The sequence below is a fragment of the Sceloporus undulatus genome, chromosome 4 (assembly GCF_019175285.1).
Source record: "Sceloporus undulatus isolate JIND9_A2432 ecotype Alabama chromosome 4, SceUnd_v1.1, whole genome shotgun sequence".
In the NCBI taxonomy this organism is placed as follows: domain Eukaryota; kingdom Metazoa; phylum Chordata; class Lepidosauria; order Squamata; family Phrynosomatidae; genus Sceloporus; species Sceloporus undulatus.
Window position 1 is genome coordinate 5,030,445 of NC_056525.1, and position 11,104 is coordinate 5,041,548.

At 41.6% G+C, this 11,104-nt stretch overlaps 1 protein-coding gene across 1 annotated transcript in view; it reads left to right on the forward strand.

Annotated features, from left to right (window-relative positions):
• Positions 1-1,461: 1,461 nt before the first annotated feature.
• The window catches only part of RSPO4 (R-spondin 4), a 57,779-nt gene continuing 48,136 nt past the window's right edge, over positions 1,462-11,104 (forward strand). The window contains exons 1-2 of the mRNA XM_042461587.1: positions 1,462-1,709; positions 2,034-2,115. Of these exons, the coding sequence (XP_042317521.1) occupies positions 1,701-1,709; positions 2,034-2,115 (91 nt within the window). The 5' untranslated portion in view covers positions 1,462-1,700. The remainder of the gene's footprint in view (positions 1,710-2,033; positions 2,116-11,104) is intronic.

An 11,104-nucleotide genomic window follows, 5' to 3' on the forward strand; every position in this document is an offset into this window, starting at 1 on the left:
AAATTGTTGGAAGCTAAAACACAGCTTTTGATTTAAGCCTTCGGGGACTTGTGCATTTCAGATTTACATGTACAGGGTTTTAAATGGTTGTAGTTTTACAAGTGGCTTTAACTGCTGCTTTTAAAGTGATTTTAGCTGTTACTATGTACAGCAGTTGTTTTTTTACCATATTCAAATTATTTATGTTTTCAATCTGGAAATGTTTCACATTATTTATATTGTATGCTCTGAGATCTTGTAATAAAGGATGGAACAGAAGTGCTTTAATATCTACATCTATATCTATATCTATATATCTAGATATCTATATATAATTATATATGTGAGGAGAGAAAGAAAAAGAAGAGAGAGGGACAGACAGACAGAGCTGTCCCTGAAAATCTAAGTGAATTGCATCTTTCTCCCCTATTTATAATGTTGTGACTTAACATGTTTTCTGTAAAGCAGTGATCATTGCCCAGAAAACCTGAGTTGAGTCTCCCTCACCTGAAATACTTGGGACTCGACATGTTTTGGATTTCAGGTTTTTTTGGATTTTGGAATACCTCAGTTTGCATATACGTATATATGCAAGTATACATAATGAGATATCTTGTAGATGGTACCCAAATCTAAACATGAAATTCATTTATGTTTCATATATGCCTTGTACCCATAGCTTGGAGGTAACTTCATACAGTATTTTAAACATTTTTGTGAATGAAATTAAGTTTGTGCACATCCAACCACCAGAAAGCAAAGGTGTCACTATCTCAGCTGCCCACGAAAGAAAGCTTTTGGTATTTGGAGTATTTTGAAGTTCATAGTTTCAGGTATATTCAACCTGTATTAGTTGGTGGGTCAGTTCGGCAAAAGAAAGAAAAAATATTCTGTTTTCCCTCTTGTGTCTTCTTGTCTGACTTTCCTTGTTGATATGGTTTTTCCCTCCTTCCTCTTTTAAAATCCACTTGGATTTTCTTTCCTGGATATGGAATGCATTAGTCTGTGCCAACCGTCTGTGGAAAAGTGTAACATCAGAGCTTCAGCTAATGAACGTGCAAGACTAGGCTTTAAAGACCGACTAAGGATGTGCTGTTTGGCTTGTTTCACTTGAGAGGGAAGGGAAAAATAATGCCTGCAGACCCACAGCTCCAGCTCTGAAAAGAAGAACCGTCCCAGGTCAGTAGCTATCAAATGCAAAGAAATGATTAGTTTCTGTCATAAGAAGGGGGCGGCTGTAAAAAATTGAGGCCGGGGCTTTTGAATTCTTTCTCGGTTGGGAAAGGGGGGCCCCTCTCACCCCCTGCCAGGAGACACCAAGTTCGTCATATGGAATGTGGTTGAGTCAATTCAGGCAGTGATTAAATTTCCCCCTCCTGTGCTCCAAAGTCTCGAGGAAACGTTTGTGTCCGACTAATCCAGAAAAGCTGTCAGCGGCTGTCAGAGGGGCCACAGCACCGCTAAGGCAAAGGATGCAGATGTGGCCCGGCCCGGCCCGGCAGAGACATGGTTAACCTCCTTGACTCCACCCCAATAATTGGGAAGGCTTTTCCATTCAACCTAGTTCCCTTCTAACCATGGCAGAAGTTCGGCTGGAAGAAGGCAAGGCAAAGCAGTGGAGCAAACTGTTCCCTGAGAGAGGTCCACACTGGTGCCAGCCCAAGCGCCAAGCTGTCTTCTGCCTTGTGCTCTTTTGATGTGGGGATCACCTTGCACAGTGCATGAAACAGGTGAGGAAGGAACGGCCCTGCCACCGCTTATAAGAGAGTGCCCTGGATCAACCACCCCATCTTCTTCAACAGCATGGTCCTGCCAACAGACTGAACCCACCTCGCTTCTCCTCCATGCCACCACAGAGCCTTGCTTTCAGGACCAGCTCCTGCCAAGACACCATTCCTTGGAGATGTGGTGAAGGTTTCTTTTCTTTCCAAGCCCTTTAAACGCCTGGCAAGACCTGGTTGCTCAGTCCACATTTGGCAAGGGTGGGTTGACCCAAACGGCCTGCCGCTTGGATGATCTGATTCTGTCCTTGTCCCCGTTTTACTCCTGGCCAGATGCAGTGGATCGTACTTCTCCTGTTACTGTTGTTCATAAACTCAGTGGAAATGCTCACCCAAGCCAGGAGGAAGAAACAAGGTAGGGATTGCGCACTTGGTTTATTTTGGCTGTGATAACTCACAGTGCTCACAAAGCCTTTTGCACAGCTGTTTTTGAAGTGTGGGTGGGTGGGCAAACTGAATTGATCCTTTCTCCCTTCTCCCCCATGCCATAACTCTGCAACAAATGCTGTGCCAAGTGTCCACATGCCTAGCCACATGATAACTCATTGTGTTCTAGTTCCAACTGCTCTGGAAAGATGTTTTAGCATTGCCTGGAATGCACATGTTGTTTCTAGGTTTGAACGCATGGCTTTGTTTATTATCCCAGTCCATGCTGTGGTGCACCTCCAAGTTGTTTCCAACTTATGGCAACCCTAAGGTGATCCTACCATGGATTTTTCTTGGCAAGCTTTGTTCAGAGGGGCTTTACCATTGCCTTGCTCTGAAGCTGAGGGAGTGTGACTTGCCCAAGGTCTCCCAGTGGGTTTCCAGGGGGATTTGTAGATTTAAAAAGTAATAGAGTTGGAAGAGACCCCAAGGGCTATCTACTCCAACCCCCTGTTGTGCAAAAATACACAATCAAAACACAGTCAAAGTGCTGACAGATGGTCACCCATCCTCTGCTTAAAAACCTCCAAAGAATGAGATTCAAACCCTGGTCTCCCAGTGTCCTAGGCCAACACTCAAACCTCGACACCACAATGGCTCCCTTATTCTTCTAGAGTGGGCCTGAATTCAGGATTTAGATAGCAGCCTTCCTATTTATGACAAAGTCCAGACAAAACTGAATTCCTCTCAGCTGGCACCAGGTTCTGCCATTTCACAACTTGTCTCCATCCTTGGGAGCTCCGGGTGGAATAAAGTGAGAGGAAGAAGGTTACCAAAATGTTTGGGAAAGCTGATTTTTACTGGAACTAAAAAGTCATAAAGGAATCCAGCTGCACCTTTGAAACGAACTGGTTTATTCTAGCATGAGTATTGGTTGGCGTAGGTCTAATCTGCGCTGCAGAATTAAAGCAGTTTGACACTGCTTTAACTGCCATGGCTCAGTGCTATGGAATCCTGGGATTTGTAGCTTGTTGTGGCACCAGAGCTCTCTGAAAGAGAAGGATAAATATCTCACCAAACTACAAACCCTAGAATTCCATACCATTATGCCACAGCAGTTAAAGCAGTATCAAACTGTATTATTTCTGCAGTGTAGATTAGATCTTAGCTGGAGGTGCCAAAGCGGACGGATATCCACAAAAGCTCATGCTAGAATAAGCCTATGTTGCTGGGTCTCTTTATGCCTTTTTCTAACGCTGAAAAGAGACTACCTTTTGGAGGCCAACTTCCAGCATCTCTAGGCAGCATAGTACTGGATTCTTGGAACTGTGATCCAAAAGAATAACTTTCCCAAGCTCTGGGTACCAAGACCCTGCTGTACGAATCAGGACAGGGAATGGACAGATAGGGGATGCATCTACACTACAGAATGAATGCAGTTTGACACAGAATCAATGCAGTTTCGTTCCTGAATTAATATCTAAATCTTGCTCGCTATCAGTCATTTGCAGAGTCTGTTTGAAGCATTCACAACACTGAGGCTATATCTGTACTGCAGAAATAATCCACTTGGACACCGCTTTAACTGCCATGGTTCCATCCTATGGAATCCTGGGATTTGTAGTATGGTGAGCTATTCAGCCATTGCTATCAGAGCGCTCTGGTGCCACAACAAACTACCAATCCCAGGATTCCACTGCATTGAACAATTAAAGTAGTGCCAAACTGGATTATTTCTGCATTGCAGATGTAGCCTGAGTCAATTCCCAAAAAACAGCCATGGGAAAAAAATCACCTTGGTTTCTCCCGCCTGAACCACAGAATTGCTCCCAAACGATGAAGCTAGTATTTGCATGAGAAAAAGAGCACATATGTATATTGTGAATATATGTATGCTGTGATAAGGAGCAAAATGGAGAGAGCAGGTGGGAAGTGGAGACCGAAAAGCAGGTGGCAGGAAAAGGGACAAAAATGAGGCAATGCCAGTGACCGGAAAGAAGAAGAAGACACTGAGAGGTTCAAGCATTTGCGGCTTTCTAGTTTGGAAAGGGAGAAGGATGATTTGAAGGAGGGAAACTATCCGTAAACTTTAATGTTTATACAAATGTATGTGTTGTTAAGAAAGAGGAAAGGCATTTTTCTACCCTCCTTTTTATTGATTTTTTGTGGGGCCGGTATTTTGAAGGTATTAAAAGGAAATTACTTAGCAGATAATTCAGGAAAAAAGTGAAAGCACATCACTGTAGTAGAATTATTATTGTAGTTGTGGTTGTGCGTTGTTGTTCTTGTTACTACTTTGGTTACACAGTCTATGAGTGATTCCCAAGAATCTAGCAAACAAGTTGAGTGGTTGTTCTTGTCTGCGTTCAACTCATTTCCAGCTGATGGAGACCTGCCTATGGCAAATATATGATGGCAAGATTTGTTCAGAATGGGTTTGCCTTTGCCTTCCTCTGAGGCTGAGAGAGTGTGACTTGCCCAAGGTCACCCAGTCAGTTTCCATGGCTGAGTAGGGATTTGAACCCTGGTCTCCAGAATTGCAGTCCAAAATGCAAAGCACTAAACGGAGTAGCATCGCCTTTTGCAATTGTGCGACTGTGATCCTTGTTGTTGTGTGCCTTCAAGTTGTTTCTGACGTAAGGCAACCCTAGAGCACCCTATTTTGTTGGCAAGATGTGTTCCTCTGAGGTTGAGAGTGTGTGATTTGCAAAAGGTCATCCAATAGGTTTCCATGGCTGAGCAGGGATTCAAACCCAGGTCTCCACAGTCATTGGAGTTTATCACATGGGGACAAATTGCAAAAATCCCATGCAGAAACGGGATTTAAAAACCGTAATAAACCCTCAAAAGCAGGTAGTTTTTCATACACAACGGGGTTAATGTGACATTAACCTGAACAGAAAGTAGACAAAATCCACCCCTTTTTACTTTTAGGATTTTCTGAAAGTAAAAAGGAGTGGGTTTTGTCTAGTTTCCATTTAGGTTACTGTCATGTTAATTCTCACTAACATCATCTGAAAAACAACCCGCTTTTGCAGATTTTTTTCTACTTTCTGTTCAGATTCACCCCGAATGTCATCTGCAAAAGTCGCTATGCAAGGTTTTTTCAGTTTAAATCCAGTTTCTGCTTACTTTTTAACTTTTGTAATTCATGTTTTAGCTTTACCCTTTTAAATTATTGTAAGCCACCTTGAATCCCATTTAGGACACAGGTGGGATATAAATCCCATGAATGAAAGAATGAATAAATGAATGAACAAAATGCTATCAAAACGCTTTAACTGTTCACTGTGACTACAGCCCATCTGCAGTCGCAGATATTTTCTGAGGGTGATGCAGGGAGGAATCAGTGCTAAGACATTTGTTGAATTAAATTGGGGGTGATGCTCCCCTAGAGTTTTTAAAGATGGGATGGTAATCTTCCTTGCAGGATTCCCATGAGAGCCTTGTTGCTCCACTGGTACAGATGATCATCCTACACTGTGCTTGTGTCTGATTCCCATCAAGACCCTTTTTCCATCAAGACCCTTTTTCCATCAAGGAGAAAGGAAAGAAATCAGTAGTTGGGATTTAGAAAATTGTTATAGTCAGCCTTCAGGATGCATGTTGAAAGGCACATCAAACTCTGCAGTGCAGTTTCTGTCTGCACCCCAGTGTTCTTTCAGCACCCAGTGAGATGTGCCTTCATTTCAAAAGTATAATTGTTTCCCCTAATGTGGTTAGGGAGTGAGTCTGATGCTCCCATGTGCAGAAATCTATACAAGTGCCATTTTTGTGCCAGAAAAGGAAGGATCAATTGATCTCCTACACCTTCACACCTTCCTGAAAAGAGACAACGGTGGAGACTCTGCACAAGGAAACCTATTTCCAGCATGTCCCCATTGAAATCCACACAAAAACCACTTTTTCAGAATCTGCAGACAAAGGTTCTGAAACAGGACTATTCAGGTGCTAGATCTCACTCTGATGGCTTTCTGGTAACAGGTACAGCGATGAAAGGCAATAAACTTTAATACTCAATTGTGACTTTTATTTAAAAAACAACAACCAGCTTTTCAGTGGAGCAGCCGTTTTCCCCGTCCCAGATAATGAAGTCTGTGGCGGTGGAGAGTGGGTTAAGCTGTAGAGAGATGTCCAGGTATTTTCTTTTAGCTGCACACTCAGCAATAATATCACCCTCAGAGAGCTAGGCAATGCTACTTTTAGGTGGATCTGAACCAAAAAGGTCCTCAGCAATGGCTCCTTTTCATCTGGGAGAGAAGTGGCTAGTGGGGTCACACAGGGTTCTGTTCTGGGCCCAGTTTACTATTCAACATCTTTATCAATGACTTGGATGAAGGAATAGAGGGCATCCTTATCAAATTTGCATGTGACACCAAATTAGGAGGAGCAGCCAATACCCCAGAGGAGAGGATCAAAATTCAAAATGACCTTAATAGATTAGAAAGCTGGGCCAAAACTAACAGAATGAATTTCGACACGGAGAAATGTAAGGTACTGCACTTAGGGCGGAAAAATGAAATGTAGAGATGGGGGACACCTGGCTTGCCAACAGTCCATGCAAAAAGGATGTAAGAATCTCAGTAGACCACAAGTTGAATATGAGTCAACGGTGTGATGTGGCAGCTTTAAAAGCCTGTATGATCCTAGGCTGTACCAATTGGAGTATAGTGTCTAGATCAAGGAATATTATAGTACTACAGTGGGGCCTCATCCATGGGCTTGCCATCCACAGATTTCAACATCCATGGATGGCAAACTATGTTGTCCTCAGTGGTGGCACATGCATGTGCCACCATTGGGGACAACGGGACTTAAGGTTCCACCAGTTTTTGTATCCTTTGGGGGGGGGGGTGTCCAGAATGGAAGACTGGGATACTATGTTTAGCGTTGTATGGAATTTTAATTGTAAGACGCTTCAATTGTCCTTGTGACAGAGAAACAGGATAAAAATAAAGCTATTATTATTATTATTATTACACCAAGGTCCCACTGTACTCTATTCTGCTTTGATCAGCCCTCACCTGGAATACTGTGTCCAGTTCTGGGCACCACAATTTAGAAAGGATGTGGAGAAACTGGAGCCATGTGTCCAAAGGAGGGCGACTAAAATGGTGAAGGGTCTGGAAACCATGTCCTATGAGGAACGACTCAGGGAGTTGGGGATGTTTAGCCTGCAGAAGAGAAGGCTAAGAGGTGATATGATATCCCTGTTTAAATATTTGAAGGGATGTCATATTGAGGATGGAGCAAGCTTGTTTTCTGCTGCCTCAGAGACTAGGACACAGAGTGATGGATTCAAACTACAGAAAAAGATATTCCAATTCAACATTAGGAGGACCTTCCTGACCTTAAGAGTTGTTTGACAGTGGAAAACACTGCCTTGCATTGTAGTGGAGTCCCTTTTGGGGGTCTTTAAACAGAGGCTGGATGGCCATTTGTTGGGGTGCTTTGATTGTGAGTTCCTGCATGGCAGAATTGGGTTGGACTGGATGACCTTTATGGTCTCTTCCAACTCTATGATTCTATGATTCTATGACCTCCTGATAGTTCTCAAGAGGTCCAATTTGTCTATGTTCTTCTTAATATGAGGCTTGCAGAACTGCATGTGGAACTCCAGATGAAACCTGATCAGCCCAGAATATAGTGGGACTTTTGTTTCCCTTGAAGTAAACTATGATTCTATTAATGTAGACTAAAATATTATTTGTCTTCTTTGCTGCAGCGTCACACTGTTAGGCCAGTGACATCACTGAAACTCACTAACAGACTGCCAACCCGGGTCTTACAGACTCCATGGAGCTTTCAAAGGAATCAGAGAGTAGGGATTTAAATAATATTTTTATCCTCATTGAGAAAGGATAGGGCAGCACATTCTCATTCCCCATCAAGAAAATGGAAAACTGGCACAAAATGATGATTTTGCCTTTTGTGTCCTTTTTTCTTTGCAAAAAGTAATATTCTGTTTTGCAGGAAGCAATATTTTTACCCAAAACCTGAATTTTATGCATAATACATTGTTTTCTTTGCAGAAATATTTGTTCACTGTGCAGAAGACACTATCTTTTGTGCAAAGTTTCTTGAGTGTGTTTACAAATCTCAAGGTGTTTTTTCCTTTCAAAAATGTTTTCCCCCAAAAGTCTGAAATGCAAAGAATCATTGAAAATTACATGAAAACTTTCATAAACTTTGAGAAGATTCATCAGATTATTCATTCTTGCTTCTTTCATTCATTCTTGTTTAAGACTGAAAGTGTGGGAAGGCAGAGCGAAAACTCAGGACAAACCTCGTTCCTCCATTACCATAAGTTGCAGAGTGGTTATTTACCATGAATCTTTTCGGCTGGAATGCAATTCTTCACTCATTTTCCCTTTAAGCAAGCAATATCCCATTTTAGCCATTTTCTTCTCGCTGCAAGACCGTCTTCAACAACTGCACAGTTTTCAGAGGCGATTCACAGTTCAAGAGTTTGGGGCATCTACACTGTAAAAATAATGCAGATTGACACCAGTTTAACTGCCATGGCTCCATCCTACAGAATCCTGGGATTTATAATTTGGGGAGGCGCCAACACTCTTTGGCAGAAAAGCTAAGGACCTTGTAGAGCTACAAATCCCAAGATTCCATAGGATGGTGTTACAGCACATAAAGTGGGGTCAGACTGCATTGTTTCTACTGTGTAGATGCACCCTTATTCCATGCAAAATTGACATGTGGGGTTTTTTGCTTTTTCTGGACAGCAGTGTTATGTTCTGTACGAAAATTGTTGTTTCCTGTGCAGAATGGGCTGCTTTCTTGTGCGAAACGATGGTGTGTGAATTTTGCATAGGCTAAGTCCTGAACTGCAAAAATTCCCATCAGTCTGGGATTCTTCTCATGGGGTGTCCTGAAACTTGCAAAACAGATATTTTGGAATAATCCACCCATGTGTAATTCCTAGCTGCTGATTAATGCCAGTGATGAAACAACTCCCGCTTCTTCTCACTTATTCCTCCCTTGCTATTCACTTGCTTGCCTGCTGCTTTATACAAAGGTGACTGTGTTTATACCTCTTTCTCGGTTCGGTGGGGCCAGCTATAATTGAATATTGCTAACCCAACTGCAGTTTGAATGTCAGTATATATATTTTCATAAGAGTACAACAAATTACATGTTAAATCTTACTGCCCTGCCCTTAATCTTCTTCCTAATACTATTAGTCGCCCCTCGATGAATATTCAAGACCACGGACCTCAAGTCCGCAAGAAAGGATTGGCGGCTGTATTTACAAACAACACAAAAGCATTAATAAATGTATAAATAGATGATTTGTGGTCTCTTCCAACTCTGTGATTCTATGAGTCATTTGCGAAATGTTGGAGGGTATCAGCAGGTAGTAAGATGATGCAGTGCACTGTCCCTGGAAAAGAAAGCAGGAAAAAAGAAACTCTGCTCCAGAGCAACATGCTTGAGATACTGAGGAACTGGATGGATCTGATGGATTTTATAGGAACCGGGTGGATTTTTATGCCGTTGCAAAGCTTTGAGCAATACTTGGCATTCACTATATGGAACAAAAATTTGTACAGCTCATTAAAACTTCTTAGGCAGAGTCATGCACTGTGCAGAGGGCAGGCAAGGTTCTGGCGCACCAACCGTCATGACAAATACCATCCAGTCCACCCTCGTTTGTCGAAACAGCAGCGCACAGTCCAGGAGATGCATCTGTTTGCCACAGATCCCCATTCCTCACGCAAACTCCAAAAAGCAAGGTAAAAAAAGCAGCAATGTGATCGTATACTGAAATTCTCCCTCATGTTCCAAAAGAAGATCTTCCAAAAATATTTCCAGGACTTCAAACAGCCTGTTGCAGGAATCCATCCAGATAATCAGAATTTTTATTATGAACCATACAACATTTCTGAGGCATTGCCTTGCAATACTGCAACAACATATAGCATGCAATAGGGATGGACATCCTTGGCTATATTTTTTGGTGAGTTTTTCAGGCCATGTGGCCATGTTCGTGAAGAGTTTGTTTCTGACGTTTTGCCAGCATCTGTGGCTGGCATCCTCAGAGAATAACACCCTTGACTGTTTATCTTTGCATGTAAGGATGCCATTTTCTCCCCACTGCAGGAGAATCTTTTTTATGTTTGTTTTTGCATAATATTCTTCTTGAATTTGAATGTTCTGAACTGTCTTGAAGGACTTTTCTACACTGAAAAACACATGGGTTCGGGGTTTTGTCCCAAAACCAAGCAGCTGTTCTGTGCTACAGAGAGCACATTACTTTCTTCTTGTAACAGCTTCACTGGCTGCCAGTCCATTTCTGGGCACAGTTCAAAGTGCTGGTTTTAATAATAATAATAATAATAATAATAATAATAATAATAAATTTTATTTGTATTTCCCTGCCTCTCCCATAGGATCGAAGCAGGATTACAGACTAATTAAAAAACCATTACAAACAACAATATCATAATAAAATCCAATAATACAAAAGCTCTGAAAACAATCATGCAACATACTTATCCGGGGGAGGCAAAGAATCGATGGTATCAAAAATCACAAACTTCATTCTTCAGGGGGGAAGGCTTGACAAAAGAAGAAGGTTTTAAGACTCTTTTAAAATGATTCCAGGGGGGTCTTATAAAGCCCTATATCAGCTACAGTATTTGATGGACCACATTCTCCTTTATGAGCCTGCCTGAGTTTCTGGTCCCACAGGTCTTTGAGAATTGATCCTACAAGGCCTGTCCTGTCTAAACAACGTCCTGAATTTTCTATTTCCTCTCTTTCTTTTGCTTCTTTTTTCAAATATGCCTTATGTTTTTAACTAGTTTTAATTTATTTTGATAGTTCAATCACTTTTTATCATTTGTATTTTGTAATTTTTTAACATTTGCTTTTTAATCTGTTGTAAGATGCCTTGGGTCTTAAGGGAAATAATAATAATAATAATAATAATAATAATAATAATAATAATAATAATAATA